General features: G+C 42.5%; 1 protein-coding gene across 1 annotated transcript in view; it reads right to left on the bottom strand.

Moving 5' to 3' along the window:
• The window catches only part of TXNRD1 (thioredoxin reductase 1), a 34997-nt gene that overhangs the window by 12328 nt on the left and 2668 nt on the right, over positions 1-20001 (bottom strand). Inside the window, exons 2-7 of the mRNA XM_063133399.1 lie at positions 15620-15739; positions 7639-7711; positions 7236-7355; positions 6521-6666; positions 4969-5084; positions 1683-1908 (exon numbers count right to left, since the gene is read on the bottom strand). Of these exons, the coding sequence (XP_062989469.1) occupies positions 1683-1908; positions 4969-5084; positions 6521-6666; positions 7236-7355; positions 7639-7711; positions 15620-15739 (801 nt within the window). The remainder of the gene's footprint in view (positions 1-1682; positions 1909-4968; positions 5085-6520; positions 6667-7235; positions 7356-7638; positions 7712-15619; positions 15740-20001) is intronic.

The raw sequence follows: 20001 nt of genomic DNA, 5'->3' as shown, positions 1-20001 counted from the left end.
GGAATTCCAGAGTTGGGAGGCACCACAGAAGGTCCTCTCAACAAGAATGATGCATTCTGGGAAGGTGTAAATGATTCTAACTATCACCTTCCCCACAGACTTGACAGCTGTGATGTAGACAGGAAGGGCTGCTTTCCGTATTCTGCATGCAGAAAACTAGTCATTCCTACTGTGCATTCACAAAGCAAAGCCATGTTTCAAAACTCAGCCATTCAGCCAGACACGGTCATATAAATTGATTTCTATGTTCTCTTGTTTCTTTTGGGATCGGAGTATAACTATCCTATTCCATGAATACAGAGCACTTGGTAGGAGCAACAACAAAGCGCTGGACTATCTATCCACTGATTAAATGTGGCTTAAACGTTAAAGCTCAAATGTGTTACTTTCTCTTTAACCCAGCAATGGATAAAATTTATGTACAAAGAACAAGCATAACGTTCTCTGTGGTTTTCACTTTGCTCTCTTTTGATAAATCTCATATTCCTTATTAAAGGGAGGGCAGATTTGCTCAGCAAGGGTTTTCCAGACACACAGTGGTTTATTTCACCGCCTGGTGTGCTAAGAGCACACAGAGGGAATTTGTTTTATTTAATGTTCTGGGTCTTTGAATAGCTGAACGCCTATAATACACTGGCTTAATACCTCACCAAAATTGAAAAACAATTATCCTGCTATTGAAAAATAATTATGTATTAATCATTGTAAGGAAATGTGTCTCTCTCGTTCTCCCCTCCCCCCTCAATACATATGCAGCACACACCAACCCCTGGAAAGGCAGGATATGTACTGAAATAGTAAATAAAAACTTCAAGAGTGTTGGTCATTGGAAGATTTTTTTGGCAAGTTCTCTGGCTTTTGATTTCCAGAGGGACAAAAAAGCATTCCTTTTTTCTAGGGTTGAAAATAATGGCCTTCAAAAATCCCCCACCGTATTAAAAGGTGGAGAAACTGGGGAGGTCATTTTGTCCATTTTTCAGGGAGGATGGTGAAATTTGTCAAACAAGCATGGAGCAGGGACACTTAGTGTGGCAATATACGTCAGCAGCTTGATCTTTTTGGTGTCTTTCTGTTGTTGCATGTTGGGGCAGCGGAAGTGGAACTGTTTTTGGAGCTGATAATTCAACCCCACCCCCAGAATGGCATGATACTACATAAGAACATAAGGAGAGCCTTGCTGGATCAGACCAAAGGTCCATCTAGTCCAGCACTCAGTTCACACAGTGGCTGACCTGCTGTCAACCAGAGATTCACAAGCAGAACACGGTGCAACAGCACCCTTCCACCCACGTTCCCCAGCAACCGGTGCATACAGGCTTACAGCCTCTAATACTGGAAGTAGCACATAACCATGAGGTCTAGTAGCCATTGATGGCCTTCTCCTCCAGGAATTTATCCAATTCCCTTTTAAAACCATCCAAATTAGTGGCCATCACTACATCTTGTGGTACAAAACACACACTTCTTAAGAGAAAGAGAGACTAGTGCCCCTTGCTGTTACATTAAACTGTTCCCTGCCCATTTTCAAAGGATATTACTAAGAAAGAAAAAGAATGATTTAAAAAGCAGAGTGTCACGCATGTTTGCATGAAGGCTGCTTTTAAAGTTGAATATTTATCAGATGTGTACGTGCGTGTGTGTGTGTGTGTGTGTGTGTGTGTGTGTGTGTGTGTTATTCTTACCTTGGTGGGCACATATTTTCTAATGAACTTGATCCCGTGTTCTTCCATGTGCTCGCCTATTTTGTTCGCCATATCCTGATCAAAGCCTCTCAGAAGGATGGAACGCACCATAACAGTCACATCTAAGCCAAGTCCCGCAAGAAACCCGGCACACTCAAGGGCAACATAGGAAGCTCCGACCACCAACGTCTTTCCCGGACAGTAGGCCAAGGAGAAGAGATCATCACTGGAAAAGTATACATACACATGCAAATTAATATTCAAGACAAAAATACAAGGGAAATCCATACTTCTAGGAATACAATAACCAGAAGATGAAGTAAGAGCACATAAGAAAAATGAACGAATTATCAGTGAGGATATGTGATTGCACCTATACCACATGGCACTTTAGGAGTGATGCCTAAAGGAGTGGTCATACCAATGGGGTTCCCATGCTATAAGATGGTCATGAACTGACTACCGCTATATACATGGTAACGAATGCCAGGCAAAGAGGGGAAAGCACCACAGAGATACAAAAGTATCCCCCTGTCTACTATGTGCTTCTGATGCACAAATGGAAGATTTCGATCAGGGCTGTGTCTCACTCTTGCCTTTTTCAGATTCTAGTCAAAGGGTGCAACCCTATTAGATCTGCTCTAGGTACTTGTAAGCCTCCAAAATTGGAGGCTAATGAGTATCCAATGCAGAGCAGGAGGCACACTGGATAAATTTTAGCTATATAGGTGGTTTCACCTACCTAGCAGACGCTTTGGGAAGGGGGAGAGGAGGAGGGTGGGGATGGTTCTCATCCCCAAGTCCACAGTCTCCTCCCATCCATACCCCTGGGAACACCACCTTTCACCCTTTACAGTATGTGCTCAGGTTTGTAAGCTCGTAGCAGCAGCCAGTGCAGTTCTCTCCACAGTAGCTGCAAGGGAGGAGATGTGGAGCATACAGTGCCCTGCCTCCGAGCTCACAGCTTGCCTGATGTTTGTTTGCATGCTTTTCTCAGTTCTGTAGAAAGGGGGAAATATGCATTTTGAACTGGAAAAATGAGTATTTTCAAAAGTGTAACCAAAATGTGCATGAAGCAAAGCATAAAAAATGCACCTTTTAAAAAGTGTATGTGCAATTTTTTCAAATGTGAGCATGAGTTTGGGAACTTGCGAGCGCTTTCCGCTCTCCTGTTTGCATCCAGGGTGGTGCTCATGTCATATTTGCATGATTTGCAAACATTAACAAAATTTGCATGCATCCCTAGGTCCTCCATATATCTTGGCCTACAATTCCTAGCAGCCCTAGCCAGCATAGCCAATGATGAGGGCTAATCAGAGTTGTAGGCCAAAACATCTGCAGGGCCAAAAGTTGCCCATCCCTTGGTTTAGGGCACAGCTGCCTTTTGACTTGTCATATATAGGGAGATGGAGAGCATGTTTTCCATTTAGAATGAAGAGGGAGTGCCTCTGAGAACAGAATGTTGCTGACTTCACTTTACGATAAATCTAGATAAGAGATTTCTCCTTTCTCAAAGCTTGAACATTTTGTCCCCGAGCATTTTCTTGTTGTATTTGGTAGAACGTGTGGTGCAGAGCGTTAAAGCAGCAGTTTCTGCAGCTGAAACTCTCCCCACGGCCTGAGTTCGATCCCAGCAGAAGCTGGTTTCAGGCAGCCGGCTCGGGTCGACTCAGCCTTCCATCCTCCCGAGGTCGGTAAAATGAGTACCCAGTTAGCTGGGGGAAAGGTAATAACAGCTGGGGAAGGCAATGGCAAACCACCCCACTATAAGGTCTGCCAAGAAAACGTCAGCGAAAGACTGACCCTCCAAGAGTCAGTAATGACTCAGTGCTTGCACGAGAGGTTCCTTTCCTTTCCTTTCAATAGATTCAAGGAGTATTTTTCGTAGGGGATTAGACTAGCTGCTGAGCTATGATAACACTCCCCACACACATAAATGTTTCAGGTAGCTTTACCCTAATATGGTCCCTGTTAAAAATGACATATTGGATATTTTCTGGCATCATAAAGTTGCCACATGCACAAGACTTGTCCCCATGGTATCCCCATATTCTAAAATTATTTCCTTCATCTTTGCAACCTTGGTTAACACCCTGTGGGGAGTAGCAGTGGAATATGGGGAGCATCTTTGATTAGCATCTGGGATTTTAAAGGTTTACTCACTTTCCTTTTTCACATTGTTAATAGTCACTTTTCACTGCAACCAATGTATTACAACTATTGCATAACTTGAATTTTGGAACTGCACAAATATTATTTTAAAACTGCACATTTTGTGTGAAATTGCACATTTTTTAAAAGCACTGCATGGAGGAGGTATTACACATTGTCAAGGATCAAAATCCACTTTGGTTACAGCTGTATGGAGAGAATCCTACAGACAAAGAACTTCTCCTCTAGCAGAGGGAAAAGCAGCTATATTTATACACAGTAACATCTTAACCAATTAGCAGTTGGCAAAATTCTAAAGCAAAACAAAGACAGAGCAAAGAAAACTTCTTCATTATACCTTATCAACAGACGGCCCATAACTCTTCTAGCAATGTCAGATTGACCTGGATGGTCAGTCCTCCTTATCAAGCTAGCTTATTTGTCTTATACTATACCAAAAGGTCTTGACAGTTAGAAATTCCAATTAAGCATTTCCTTCCAATTAAGCAGTTTCAGCATTACAGCACATTCAGCCACATACATCATTCCAATCCCATCATGCAGTTCACTTGCAAGAACCAGAATTTTCTTCTGTTCCTCTTTCTTCTAAAGTTATAAACACAGTAAGAATTTCTAATCAAGTGTTCCCTCATCCAGTTTCTGTACTATTGTCCATTTCCATGAGACCTATCACAATGTGTAGGAGAGCAGCCAAACAAAGAGTGAATTTAAGCATGAATGATAGCTCTTATATTTTGCCAAGGATCGTCTAAGGGCCAGTTTAAAATTTTCACTGAAAAAGAGAAGACCCTCTCGCAAGATACTACCAACCCAGCTTTCACATCGGCTGATGTTTGTTTGAAAGTTCCTCGTGTGTAAGTTAAGAATCCCCATAAATACTTATATCAGAGAGAAAGCTTGAAAACTGGTCTTCTGTCCAAGGAAGAAAAGGGGTGAGTATTTTAAGTGGGGAGCAATTTTCTGATGCGAGTTCTTCCAAGCAAGTAACACTCAGGTGAAAACCAGGACTGTTTCACTTCAAACTGTTTGAACCACCCGATTCATTTCATTCACAACACCTGGCACCTGCAGGCACTCCACAGCACAAGGGACACATTTTGGTATATGACTTTACCTGGTGATGCAATATTCTTTGTCGCCAGGGATGTTTAGATAACGGGGTCTTTCTCCAGTGGCAATCAGAAATCTTTCTGCTGTGTAAAATTTCTCTATCCTTTTGTTATTTGTTGCCTTTGAATAAATACCAGGGCATAGTAAGTATCTATTCTAAACCAAGGACAAGGAATAGACACCCTTTATAATGCTGTATACTCTCATTCCGTTTGGGTATGTAGCGACTATGCAATATGCTGCTAGTTAGCTAGTCAACCTACTGGCACCATTAAAACCTAAGTTGTATGGGTGAAATTACACTTATTTCCAAGGAAATGCAGCAGTAACTATTTTCTTGGATACAGATCAAGGCAAGGTTTTCGTAACCTAGGAAACATTAAAATTGCCCCCTGCAGCAAATCCTGGATCTCTTCCTCCTCCATTTTGCTTTTTCCCTGTGGCTTGCTGAGCTTCCTTCCCACAACTCCCCATCTAGCTATTGCCTTCTGGACTCCCCAGTTCATCCCTTTCTTGGACCCTGGGTCTTACCAGGCAAATGCTGCTTAATTAAAGAGCAATAGCCACACTAGTCTTTTGCAGGAAAAAACAGCAAGAAGTTTAAAGGCTAGCATTTATTGTGGCATACCTTTCATGAATCACGATGAACTCATTTCATTGCATGCATGAGGTCTCATGTTTATTCTTACATGCATAAAGAATTACAAGGATGTTTGGTCTCTCTCCCGATCCAAACGAGTACAAGAAATGAGCTACCCATTCACAAAAGCAGCCACTAGGATGGTAACACTAGAGTTCCAGCTATGCCATGCTAATTTAATGCTTACAGTGGAAAAGAAACCCCAACTCCTGATTAAGTCCAAATAGAATAGAAGAAAAAAATTGCTGATGAAAGGGAAGTTCACCTCGAAATTGTTAAATTAGGGCTTCTGAAGAAATGTCACAGCTACCCTTTGATTTCATAGCCTTTCAGTTCCTCTATTTATTTTTTTCTTCTGTAATCAGGTGTGCATGTGTATATATCCAAGTACTAAAGATAACAATTCAAGCATCTTAGAAAGTTGGCTCCTGTTGGAGCCAACTTTAAAGTTGGCAAAGCATAAAGTTATAAAGTTGGCAAAGCATATGTTTGCCACAATAAATCTGGTAGTCTTTTGGATGCCACAACACTCTTCACTTATCCCTCAGTCCCAGCCTTGGCTTCCACTCTGATGTGAAAGGAAAGGGCAGTTTTTTTGCTTCTGCTCTACGAGTTCGACCTCCACTCTTGCTCCATCTTCTTCTGCTACTTAGCAGCGCAAGCTCATCCACCACATTGTCATGAATGATACAAGGAAGCCCCTCTCATTGTATGCTTCAGCAAAAGTGCTTCCTCCTGCATAGTCCCAGGCAACTAATGAGAATGACCTGTTTGGGGCTAGCAGCCAAATCTAGCTGGATCGTCTCATTTAAAGTAGACCTGCCTGCCACTCCCTCCCCACACTGGTAAATCAAGCACAGGAGCTGTGATGTGAACCAAAAGATATACGACCAACAATTAAGAGGATATTTAGTACCTTGATTCTGTGTGGCCCAACAAATTCTCCGTAAGCATTCTCATATGTGACACCATTGTCTCGGAGAGACACCCTGTATCCCCAGTTCAGAGAGCCAATATAATTCTGAACCGCTTCTGTCATCGCATCCCAACTGTGATTTACGCCTGAGGAGAAAAAGAAGCTAGCTTTCATCTGGTTCTTTGGTTTCCCAAAAGCCTTACTTTTCCATTTGCAGATCACATAATAACAGATGCACCTGACTCACAGCTTGTGCCCCTCCTACTTAAAAATCAAATTAAATTCCCCAAGGTTTGCAGAGTTTTGCTGACATGGTGCAAGGATAATTACAAGGCTGAATGTGGTTTGGGGTGTTCAGCAGCATCCTCTTAAGCCAACAAAGCTCTTATTCGATTTAAGCTCTTGTTGAAACTGTAATGGCAGGGTCTTACACATGCAGAGTTCAAATCTGCTTTGATATCGTCAGCACTGCTGTGCTGATCCCTCTGCTATGAACAAGTATGTTTGGTAATTGCCTCTATACTGCAGTTTGTGGAGATGGCACTCATGTTATTAAAACGTATTTTAAAAAAATAACCACAGCAGATACGCTTGGAACAGGCACTTTTTTGCATTTAGACATAACAACCCTGCTTGTCTCTTTACACCCCATTTCCCAGTTTAAATACCCAAAGAGCAGCACAATATACACAAAGGGAGAATTCAACACCCATACCTAGCTCATCCAACTTCCACCCAAACTTGGGCGCATCTTTTATGGCTTGCCCAAGCAAAGCCGTCTGGTGCATCAGCTTTTTAGGTATGCAGCCTACATTGACACAAGTTCCTCCCAGACCTGCAAGAGGAAAATGACCTGTAAGTTTCATAAGGGAACACAAGCCAGAATTACCTAGCAGCGCAGTACAGAAATTAAGGGAACAAGCAATAGGAGAATTATGAATTGTGCAAAGTAGTACTTTTATGTTGTCCGCCTGGAACCTGCTGCCAATGAAGGTCAAGAGTTGGGGAGGGGGAGAAACAATGCAACAGATGCCAGTGTCAACGTCCGGCAGAAAATCCCAAAATTTAAGTGGCCGGCTGCTTCCTAGAATAACAAAGGATGAGAACCTTGGACTTACCCCATCTTGTTCCCAAAGGAGTAGGGACAACAAAATCCAGAACCAGGACCTTTTTGCCAAGTTTGGCAGCTTCCTGGAGAACAAAGGGAATAAGAGAACCCTTTGAATCTCAGAAGTTACTCACACAATAGATTGCAAATATCCACCATTGTTGAAAATAAGCATTATAACTAACAAGTTGGACCTGCAGCAAAATGTTGCGATGTGGAGCGCTCCTGTTTAGGGCTCTAGCTGGCCATGCTCTCTTCGAGGATACTCCATTTCATTACCCGCTCCCCGATTTCTGCTTCTCCCACCCCACCCCCATCAGTCAGTCAGTATTCCATGCCGGCTGAACATTATTGGTTCTCCCTGGGATGTTTTCATAGAATCATAGAATAACAGAGTTGGAAGGGTCCTACAAGGCCATCTAGTCCAACCCCCTGCTCAATGCAGGAATCCTGCATTGAGGGAATGCAGGATTGAAGAGGAAGTTTTTTGCCTTCCTCTTTCAGGTTTTCTCAAGAAATATTTTTTAGTTCTTCTGCAAGCCTTTGGGGTCCTGCTCAGACCTCACTCTTGTGCATGGAGGGTGCAACAGTTTTGGCTAAATAAGCTCCAGCAATCCGGAAATTGAGTTCACTATTAATAGATATAATGATGACCACTGAGTTGTGGAGAGAAGCTGCTTCATTACAGATTTTAGGAATGTGTTGATGTTCACATGAGAAAAATAAAGTGTTTGTGGGGCGGGGCAGAGGGGAGAATTTATAGATTGGGTTATGCCCCTTTGCAGCCACCCTCTGCTTTTTATGAGGGTGAAACATATCATCATCTAATAATAATAATAATAATAACCCAGAAAGCAGTCATACTTAAAACATGTTCAATAGTCAGGAAATTCCTGAACCAGTAAAAGACAGCATGACTTGGCAAAGTGTGACATGTCCGTCTAGAAAAACCACCACAAACGAGAAATGAGAGATAAAAATAATTTAAAAATAATAAAATAATGATGAAGTAATACAAGAAGTTTTTACAAATGAAATGAAATAAAAACCAATAAAATAAAATAAAATAAAAATAATAATAAAAGATTTTGGTAGCATGGAGACTGAAAGCTCATCTGAGCAGGTGCCCCTCCTTCTTGGGGATAATCTGTGAGGGGTCACATGCTGATGGTGGACAGGCCAAAGTGAGTGGTTGGTGGGACCAGAGTCAAAAGTGGGTGAACCACCCCATCTCTCTCTGCCTCTTCCTTCCTGTCTAGCAGGCTGCTGGAGGTAGGGACAGATCGCTCACACCAGAGGTTTGAACTGATCACTTGCAGAGGACTTTTGAAGTTAGGCCAGGGGAACATGAAATTAGGTTGAGAACCTCAGGTTGCCAATCCCTGTGAAGTCATCCACACACTTGCTCTGGAGTAAACCCACTGAGATCAGCAAGGTTTAATCCTGAGCAAAGTGCAAAATAGTACAAATAGTATAAGAATGATTAGCAGCACATACCATCCACAACAACACAGATAATTATAGAAGCCACATTGGCAATTACACAGCCAGCGTCTGAAGCAAGGCTGAGCTGTGACTCATTGTCATGCAGTAAACAGAAGAATAGCAGGCAATTAAGTTCCAAAAGGCAATGGTGGCTTTGGTGCCAGATTTTATTTCCAAAGCATGAAAGTATTCTCTCCCCACAACCCCCTTTGTGGTGATGCAAATAGATTTTATCCTTCCCCAACCCGATGTCCTCCAGATGTGTGGGGCTACAACTTTGATCATCACTAGAATCATGAGAGTTGTAGTCCAATACATCTGGAAGACACCAGGTTAGGGAAGGCTGGAAGACTCAATGTGAACCCTGGTCCATCTGAACAGTGACCATCCCTGCAAAAGGATGTTTTGGCTTGAACCCAGGAAATGTGAACTCAAATCTTGGCTAAGAATTGCCCTTGCAGAAACAGACTAAAGGACCAACTTGCCCAGGAAACAGGTTGTCCAACAGTGCTTAGGTACCATGGTGACCATTCATTTCTAGGGAGAGGATACAGGGCCCAGGGCTGAATTAAGGTTTACACTGCCTGGACCAGCAACTGGCCAGAGGTTGAAAAACTGGGCAGGCCCATTCAAAAATGGGAACTATAGTTCTGGTATAAATAGTACAGGAATGTTAGTAAACCACACATCATTCACTATCATTATTGCCACTGTATGCTATCTTAAATATCTATGTGATCACAATATCAATCAAAATCACTGCAGAATTTTGTTTCTGCACTAGGCCAGATCTACACCAAGCAGGATATAACATTTTGGAAATGGTATATGGAATGTGTCCTGGGCCTGAACAGTTGTCAAAACCATTATAAAGCAGTAGTGTAGATCCTGCCCTAGTGACTAGACATCATAAGGGGAAACTTTTCTTAATGCCATGTTGAAAATTTCTTCCATTTTTTTTCCAATTTGTTAGAAAGGAAATAGCTTTCGAAAAGAAATTGAAAGGAGAAGAAAATTTCAGAGAAAGTCTTATGCATTGGGATCAGGGCTCTTGCGCTCACCTTACTTGTGAAGTGCTCAGGGAGTGTGCATGAACATTTTTCACTGTGCAATTCTCTCTCCAGTAGCCTGGAGAGTAGTAGTACTTGGCTTTCTGTATGTCAGCTAAGCCTTGAGGAAGATATCATGAGGTAATTCCTCCCATAAGGCTTTTTCAGACCAAGAAGTGCAGGCAGCCACAGAGACTGTAGAGTAGTGGGGAGATGTGTAATAGGAAGGCAAAACACACACAGCTCCCTCAACTATCTTGCAGTGGTTAGGTAAGCTCAAAAATGCCACCAAAATAAATTCGAAATAAATTATCAAATACCCTGAGGATGAAGCAGAAAAATAGAAGCCTTTTTCATGGGGGAATTTTTTTTTCCAGGAAATTGGAGGACAGATTTTGACAAAGCACTAACTCCATCGCTTCCCTTGAGCTAGACACAACACTGCCCCCCACCTCACACTTGCATTGTGGTGAATACAAAATGGGGGTCCAGTTGCCAACAGTTGCTTCTGTTGCCACTTGCATGACAAAAGAAAGAAGTTGGGCTACAACCCCTAACTAGAGTGAGCCCTATCTGTGAGAAAGTGTTGAGAGAATTTCTCCTCCCGCTGGAGAAATTTGGTGAAATTGTTCCTCCAGATTTGCCCACAAACAGGGTGGGTGATTTTGAGAGGCCAGCTGTGTACAGCTCTAGTTTTTCTCCCCAAGGAGATTATTAATTGATGTGATAGTCAAACTTGTCACCAGAAAAACAGATTGTCATGATGGCTACATCATTTTGACTTTGCCTGAAGTCTATTAGCATACACATCTGGGGGAGCGGGCTTTTGGGGAACATTTCATTCAACCCTCCCTTTTTCTTTTGATGAAATGACAAGATTGGATTTTCGTGCCAATTAATTTAGTCATGAGGAAGGGGGTGGGGGGGAAATACTCCGCTAAATACCATGGAGGCAAAGGAGGAAGAAAGAAAAAAGCACAACAATATGAACTTAATTAAACGTCAAAAAGATAATTGAGCTGCTTGAATTACCACTACTCAGTCAAATGATGGGTTGCATTCTATCACATGAATGGCTTAAGATTTCCAGATCACACACCATTTAAAATGATGATGCTCCAAAACACCTTTCTAAAATCAGCTTTTCTCTGAGACATAAAGTGATGTGTTTGTCAAGTGACGCTGAGACATGGACTCTGCCTTAGCCCCCAGCTGCGGCCTGCATTTAAACTTTCCAGGGCAAATTATTACAGATGAATGTACTACACAAGGAAGACTTTGCAGATTACAATTGTCCCTTACTCCATTCAGACCAATAAACAACGTTGTTTATTATGTACGCTTTAATAAACTGGCCACTCATTCTGAAGAAAAGGCAGCTACAGGGGCCTGCTCTGGAACTTGTTCCCAAGCTGGATCAGGAACCCACGTCAGTAAAGAGCATTTTCAGGGGCAACTAGCAGCTGGGAGGAGATTGAGAATACATTCTGGATCAGGACCTTGCAGCTTATTTTGAAGAAAAAGGTAAAGTTGCATGGCTAAACACACTTTTTTAAAAAAACAACAACGCAGTGTGTTTTTTGGCACTAAGCTGCTAATGAGGACTGAGAGTATTGGGAGGTGAGAGGTGGATTCACCTAGAAATCTGACCCTGCTAACCTCCAAGTGCTCTATCATCATAACCAACATCCACAGGCAGCTGCGAGGGCACCAGTGCCCTGGTGGGGGCTACTGCTGATGCCTGGTGAGTCCCTGCAGCAGGCAGCTGGGTATGCCTGCTACCCGCCATTTTAATTTCCCATTACAGCCACGGATATTTCATTGTCCTGGGGCGCTGTGATGGATTAAGACAGCAGGTAGCCCTCGGCCACTTCATGCCAATTACGGTTGTACAGCTGCCACCACACCACCCACTTGGAGGCCCATTGAGGTAAGAGGGGGCCACCAGATGGCGCTTTCCCAAGGGGGGCTTCAAACCTGAGGCCACAATGTCTTTTCCCAGCCATGGCTGCCGCTGCCGCCACAGACCAATCATATATGTATTTTTGGTGTTTTGTGTTTGTGTTGTACACCGCCTCAATCCAGAGGGAGAGGCGGGTAAGAAATAAATAGATGATGATGATGATGATGATGATGATGTGAGGGAGCCCCCTGCTGAAAAGAGATTGGTGTGCAACAGAGGCTCCAAATCCAAGAAGGGTAGCCATTTTAGGTGCTGCAGGCGGGGGGAAGGGTTTAGGGCAAAACCTGATAAATTTATCATGGCATAAGCTTTTGTGGGCCAGAACCCACATTGTGAGATGCATGAAATTTTATCCTCAGTTGGCAACTGGTGTGCGTGTGTGTATGTGAGAAAGTATGTACATACGCACACAAACAGGTTCATTCAGTAGGTGTCACATGACTATGAAGAACACCAATATGAGAATCAAAGAATAAAAGATCCAATCAGAATGGGTGTGGTAATGAATGGGTAAGCCAGGTGTATAGACTACATAAACATCTGTGACAGCAGAAACAATTCATTTCAAAACTACTATCATTATTATTATTATTATTATTATTATTATTTATATTTATTTGTATCCCGCTTTTTGCCCAATATTGGGCCTCAAGGCGGCCTTACAAAATTTAAAACATACATTTTAAAACCTAGGAAAAGAAATGTACAAAAAATAAAATAAAATATTAAAACATTAAAGGTTTAAAATACACGACAATTTTACAAGTCCTTAACATAGATGGAGGACCAGATTATTCTCCAAAGGCCTGCAGGAATACTACACTAGCCCAAGTCTGTTAAGCCCGATTCTGATTGACAGGATTCATTTGCAGATGTGACACTAAATCAGCAACTAATGTTGGAAGTCCCCATTTGAAACCTTTGTTGAGAGGTGTGGACAAATGAAATTTGGAAGCTTTCAAATGTTACAGAATGTTGAGGGAGACAGATTATTATTACTACTATTATTAATTAATTAATTAATTAATTATTACATTTATATACCGCCCCATAGCCAAAGCTCTCTGGGCAATTTACAAAGATGGCGAATTGTGGGTTTGTTAACCCATGATTTGCCAGGGTCATGCGCTGCCACCGTTCTGTATATGTAACCTCTGATCGGAGGTTGCTCCATGATGTGCCAGCCTGGATCCTATGGGTTAATTGTGGATTAAGCAAACCAAAGTTAACCTACAATTAGTTGGGCATACCTTTTAAAACTGCAACAAATGTATTTAAAGCATGTAAATATCTGATTAACAGAATGAAATGCATGCTGGGGCCAAAGCCTGTAAAATCCTGCTAGAATTATCTAGAAGGGAACTAATTAAGACCAATGTTACACTGTGGGGATGTTAGCAGGGGTATCAAGTATGTACATAGTGCACACACAGCTATGGGACCTGGCCATGAAGCCCTTGGGCCAAGGAAAATGATTAGAGGCCACATCAACTATACTCCCAAGCTTGGAAAGTGGCATAGACATAGCTCAGTGGCAAGAATATATGCTTTGCATGCAAAAGGTAAGAGGGTCAATCTCTAGCATGCCCAGGTGGGGATGGGAGAGACTCCCGTCTAAACCTCTGGAGAGCCGCTGCTAGTCACTGCAGTCCACCAATGGTCTTCAAGGGCAGGGAGTGTCAAAGAAAGGGGGCCACCACACTGAAGGCTCTTCTCCAGATGGACTCCAATTGGGCCATATGGTCATGTGGAACCACCAGGAGCATGCCCTCAGATGATCTCAGTGACCAGGCAGGTTGGTAAGGGAGAAGGTGCTCTCTTAGGTATCCTAGTCTCAAGTTGTTTAGGGCTTTGTACACTAGTATTACAATGTTAAACATAGGCAGCCAGTGCAGTTCCTTCAGCAAAGGAACTGCATGCTGAAAACGGACAACTCCCGACAACAGCCGAGTAAGTTTATTATGCTAGTATTGGCGATAAGCATTGCCTGTTTTAGACAAGCAACATCCCTCATCGGTACATTTGTGCACTCGTGCTTCTACAGCAATCAACTGTATAACTCTCAAAACAAAATGAGCAATATTCAGCCTATCAAATATTGCACTCAGACTTTATTGGAATTAGTCACCAGCAGGGATTTTGTTTTAAGCTTCCTACCACTCCAGGTAAATCATATCTCTAGATCATCGTCATTCTCTGCCTGGAGTAACAAGATCCATAAATCCACTCTAATTACTTCTAAAAACAAACAAGGAAGTAGCGAAGATAGGAAAGAGATAAAGCAGCTCAGATTTGGGGGAAAAATCTGTTCTGGAAAATATCACATAGGCTGGCTGATGTACTAACTAACAAAGGAGTGGCTATTTGTTTAAACAAGATTAGGTTATATTAGTAAGTACATATTAAAGCAAATTATCAAAATATGGAATATGATTCCCTTGCATTTTAAACTAGTCCCTCCATTTGTAAACTGCCACTCTATGAACTTTGAATGGGCAGTAGCACTTCAGAAAAGGCTAGATAAAAATAACAAAATAAGTTATGTACTACTCTACAAACAAAAATCAAACTTTGAACCAAATTTGAATGCAAGCCTACATACTTCAGAATTATGAAAACTGATATATCTTGTCTTATTGGCAATAAGAGGCCTAAGTGTAAATATATATATTTTAAACTATATAATAGAATTTCACAGATGATGTTAAAATTTCAGATAATTCATTGCTTCCCAACAGTTTTGTTATAGATTCGAAAACTGAGAATTCTCAAAAAAAAGTCTTATTCAGCAGGGATTCACTTTGTACTGCGATCATCTACATATGTCACCTTCTCAAGAATGCTATAAACAACTAAGGATGTCATATCAATACAAAGGTTAAGAGGAACTTTCTCCAGTATGACATCTCAGTCCCTCCTAAACTGGTGCCCTCCAGATGTGTTCAACTACAACTCCCATACTGGCTAGGGGTGATGGGAGATGTAATCTGAAACATCTGGAGGGGGCCAAGTTCGGAAAGGCTAATCTAGGTATCTGCGACACATTCTCTGCTCAGTAACCAGGACAGATGGCAGCAGAGTTCCATACCAACCGGAATCCAGATGCCAATCCTGGGCTTCAACTGGGTCAGAATGGTATCTGGTAAAATGTGGGTTCCAGGTCTATCTGTGGAAAAGCTCTTGAAGTGGACCTCAAGTTGCCTGGAGCTTTCTCCAAAGCTGCTCTGGAACTTGCCCTGCATGTCAGATGCTGCTGGTGGAGTGAGGGATCAGTGTTGACATCAACCCTCTAGGCACATTGATTTTGTGATTTTGGAGTATGCACCAAGATGGCTGTCTGCGCAAGGCCTTTTGGCATGTGACTAGAGTGGATTGCAAAACATATTCCGGATTCCACAATCCACTTCACAGCTTGGATAGAGAGGATCCATTACTAGGGGAGACCCAAGCTCTAGCTATCAGGCTGCTTTGGGTGAATATATTTTGGATCATACCTTGGAGGCTGCAAGTCCGCCTGAACCTCCTCCAATGACGATCAGATCATAGTCATAAGAAGGCCCCTCTGCTTGCCCGTTCACCTCAAGCAGCTTATGAAGAGTTCCTTCCCGGTGTGCCTAAATAGAAAGGTAACACAAAAACTTGTCAGTTAAGTGTATCCAATATAGCTCACAATAGGATACATCAAATGTGATACAAGAAAAACTACTACTGCAAAGGGGGGGAGGGAAATGAAAATGTGCATCTGGAGACTTCTAGGAACACGAAAAGCTAGTTATTGTCTACTGGCAGAACAAGATTTCAGACTGGAGCATTTTCCCAGTCTTATCTGGAAATGCCAGGAATTGAGACCAGAACCATTCCACAGGGAAAGCATGTGCTCTGGCACTGAGCTCCTACTTCCCTTCCTTCTTTCACTTATTTAAGTTGCTCTGATGCAGCCACCAACCAAGAATGTTTCTACACAATCCTACTTTCTCCAAACAGCTGCAAGGTGGAGATGCCATTTGGGAAGGGGGGGGGCACTGCTGTCCCCAACACTCAGTGTTTCAGACCACATTCTTTAGGTGCCCTAGGCGAGGAGTACCTTTGCTGCCCTCCTCCTGCCATGATCAGCTTTGCAGGGCAACCCAGAGGGTTATGGGGCCTGATGCAGGTGTGATATTGGGGCCCTGCTGTTGTCCCCTACAAAGACCCATGCATAAGTGAACAAAGCTATGAGAGAATTCTAGCATGCACAGACTAGCCTGGTTCAGACAATACATTAAACCATGCTGCTTAACCACAAAATGGTTAAGGGAATGCATGCATGGTTTAGCGTGTTGTCTGAACCAGGCCACTGTATTTGAAGTGAGAAGTACTCAATAATGTTGCCTCAAAGTAAAGCTATGTTCCACTAATCGTTACCTAGGACAAATATCATCAAAGCGGAAATTAAAAAAAACACCCTACTTTAAAGCTAATTGAAGATATTTTTTGTAGTTAGTACCCAAAGAACCCTGAAAAAAGGTTACAGACACTTGCTTTGTGTCACCTTAGCTCACTGCAGAATGCACCTTAAAAAACACAGCCACTGAGCTCAGCTTGGTGCATCTTTCAGCTCAGCTTGCCCCACAGATCTACAAACCCAATGACTGTCATCAGTTAGGTATTAGTCATTTAAACACAACCTATTTGCTTTTTATACAGAATGCCTGTTTGTCCTTATGGAGAGTACTGCTGTAGTTATTACACGGCACACAAAAGTAACCACAACAATCCCTATAATTTACAAAAAATGCAAGGCAATTTGTATAATGAATGCATCCAAGAGCGGACCTTTACATTTTTCTGAGTGTTTCATCACTCCTGTCCCCAAGCTGCTTCTGAAATCCAAAATGGCGCCCCTGCCACAAGATTAGCATTAAGAGTGTCCTCTCTGTCAACTGTAGTGAACACAACGAATATAATGGAAACCATTTTTTATTTTTTTTATTTTTTTGATAGGCAGGAGCTAAAGGCCTTTCCGGTCTCTGTTTCAAACCAGACCCCTGAATTAAGCTGAAAAGACCACAGGAAGCCACAAAATGCTCATCCATTTGTGTAATTCACCCCCAACACTACAAGTACATCAGGCAGTAGCCCATTGGGCTGTGCATCAGCTGAACTCTCTGAACAACCTTCCACGGCAGTCCCAGGCTTCATCTACTACAGCCTTCCCCAACTTGATACCCTTCAGATGTATTGGAGTACAACTTCCAGCATCCCCAGTCAGAGCTGCCATGCAGGGGATGATAGCTGGGGAGCTGTAGTCCAACACATCTGGAAGGCACCAGACTGGGGAAGGTCTACTAAAAACTACAAGTCAAAAAGCTCGTCTGTGGTGTAAAATGCACGGATGTTCTTGTAGAAGGAAAGATGAGAATTTCACAAGTCCTCCTACATTAACTACTGCAAGCAAAGAAACATGTTTTTTTAAGTCCCACAAAATTGCCTGAAGGCACATTTTGAAGTTCTACTGTTGAATGTAAGTTGTTTTGGTTGAATGTCAACTACCTGGATGGACGGAGGAACAACTGGAAAACCGTAATATGCCAAGTGCTTTGAGCTCTTTGGAGACGGTGTTGGGTGTAAATGTAATAAATAAAAGCAAACATGGAAGGCTTTATGTCTCCAATCCAAAATGAAAGTTCAGCTTCCAGTCTATGGACCTGCTGCTTTTGTTTGGGTAGATTAGGTTAGTTTTGATGCATTTCCATTCATTCTTATAACTGCCAGCCAGCTGAGGTAAGAGAGAGAATGCCACAGTTAAAGATAGGATGTTACATTTAAGAAGATCTCTGGTAGATCAGTCCATAAATCCATCTAGTTCAACATCCTGCCACCCACAGTGGCCAATCTGATGCCTCCAAGAAGACCACATACAAGGCTTAAAGGCAACAAGCCCTACCAGTTGCTGGCAAGACAACAATGAGATTTGGTAGCAGCCTGCACTTGAACAAGGGAGGCCCATTTAGCCATCCTGCCTAATAGCGATTGACACAAAACTGGATGGGGTGAATTTCCACCCCAACATGGGATGGTTTCCTTTGTCTTGTTTCCCCTTTTGGAAAGACTCCACAGACAGGGTTTGCATTTTTGAAAGGTTTTAATTAACTGATCAAGTTCAGAGTCACGTTTTTCCTGGGGAAATCTCTTACCCTTCCCTAAAGAGTGGATGACACTACCTGCTCTGTCACCCTTTTGGTGAAATCCAATGGCTTGTTCCTGCTCTCTGCATTTCACATTGGGGGAGAGAGTGGGAGACTAAAGCTGGAGCAGACCTAGGGAGGATTCAGTCCTAGGGCAGGAAGCTGATCCGATAGTTTTCTGATCCTTGTCTAACCCTAGGAATCCATAAACGAAATAGTTAAGTGTCCAGCATCAAGTGCATGGATGCCTCTGAGAAAGGAGGTATCTACCATTTCTCTGGAATCTAACTAGAGAATGCAGTTGAAACCTTATTGGGAAAATCTAAACTTACTCCAAAGTAAAGAATTTTAGATTTTATGCTTTGGTCAGAATCTCAGCTTTAACAAATATTTCTAGCATCCCTCAGCGTGGTGAGAGGTGCTGATGATAACTTTACCTGCACCATCCCACTCCCAGTACAGGGGAGAGAAAGCAGCTGGGGGGGGAAATTAAGCAGAACATTTTCCAAACGGGAAAAGCTGTTTCCATAACCAATGCTATACGGTACCTTACGAATCTCCCTTCCTATGAATAATTAACAAACCTGAATTGCCAGTTTACCGGCTTAGGGATCATACTTGGATGAAACTCTCAACCAGTCACAAGTTGATCCCTCATTTTACAATAGCTGTAGGCAAAAAGCGGAGAGACGGCAATAACTATTACTCCACGGCTGACTCTTAGACAAGCACGTGAAACCCCAAACAGCTTTTCTGGAAGAGGTGGCAGGAATATGACAAGTTGCTCATTGCAGAAAGACAGCCTTTATTCCAGATTTGGGCACCGCTGGCCAATAAAGGGGGATTACTCCATGTGGCTTTAAGGAAAGATTTGCATAAGTATACCCTAGAATACTACCAGAAACTACCTATTTGTATGTCTGCATTTCCTTTGTTGGAGTTTCAGCTTGTGCTCCAGATATTCACACGAAATCAAATGGTGCCACACCGCATCACAGGAGAGCTTGGCCCGTGATCCGTCTCTGCAGATTAGCTCGCATTATTCAGCTTTAATGACTGCCTAAATTTCACAAAATGCATTTTGACAGCCAGGGTCTGCAATGCACATTCCATTCATCTCCATATCCCTCCAGCTGAAGTCAGCCATTGTGTTCATATTACATTCATAAGGCCCTGACTTCACCAGGAGTAAAAACGGCCCAGTAGAAGATAGATGTTAAATCAGGGCATATCCAGAAGGCCTTAACAATGGAAACAAAAAGTATTTGTTTTATTTATTTACTTGGGTACAGAAATACTACCTTTCCTAATATATGCCCCAGGCCGATTTACTGCAACGCAAAAACTAATGCAAAGGAGCTATATGAGACTGCGCTAAACAATAGAACTAACAAATATTTAAAACAAGGGTGGGCAATTTGCGGCCCTTCAGATATTGCTGGACTATAACTAGCCAGCATAGCCAAAAGTGTGGGATGGTAGAAGTTGCAATCCATCAAAAGAACATAAGAAGAGCCATGCTGGATCAGACCAAGGGTCCATCTAGTCTGGGATTTTGTTCACAGTGACCAACCAGCTGCCCATGGGAAACCAACATGAGCGTAACAGCACTATCGTGACCATGTTCCCAACAACTGGCATACATAGGGATATTGCCTCTGATACTGGAGATAGCATATAGCCATCAGGACGAGCAGCCATAGATGGCC

The sequence above is a fragment of the Elgaria multicarinata genome, chromosome 9 (assembly GCF_023053635.1).
Source record: "Elgaria multicarinata webbii isolate HBS135686 ecotype San Diego chromosome 9, rElgMul1.1.pri, whole genome shotgun sequence".
Taxonomy (NCBI): Eukaryota; Metazoa; Chordata; class Lepidosauria; order Squamata; family Anguidae; genus Elgaria; species Elgaria multicarinata.
Note: the sequence above shows the minus strand (reverse complement) of the source record. Positions and strands in the feature narration are given on the sequence as shown.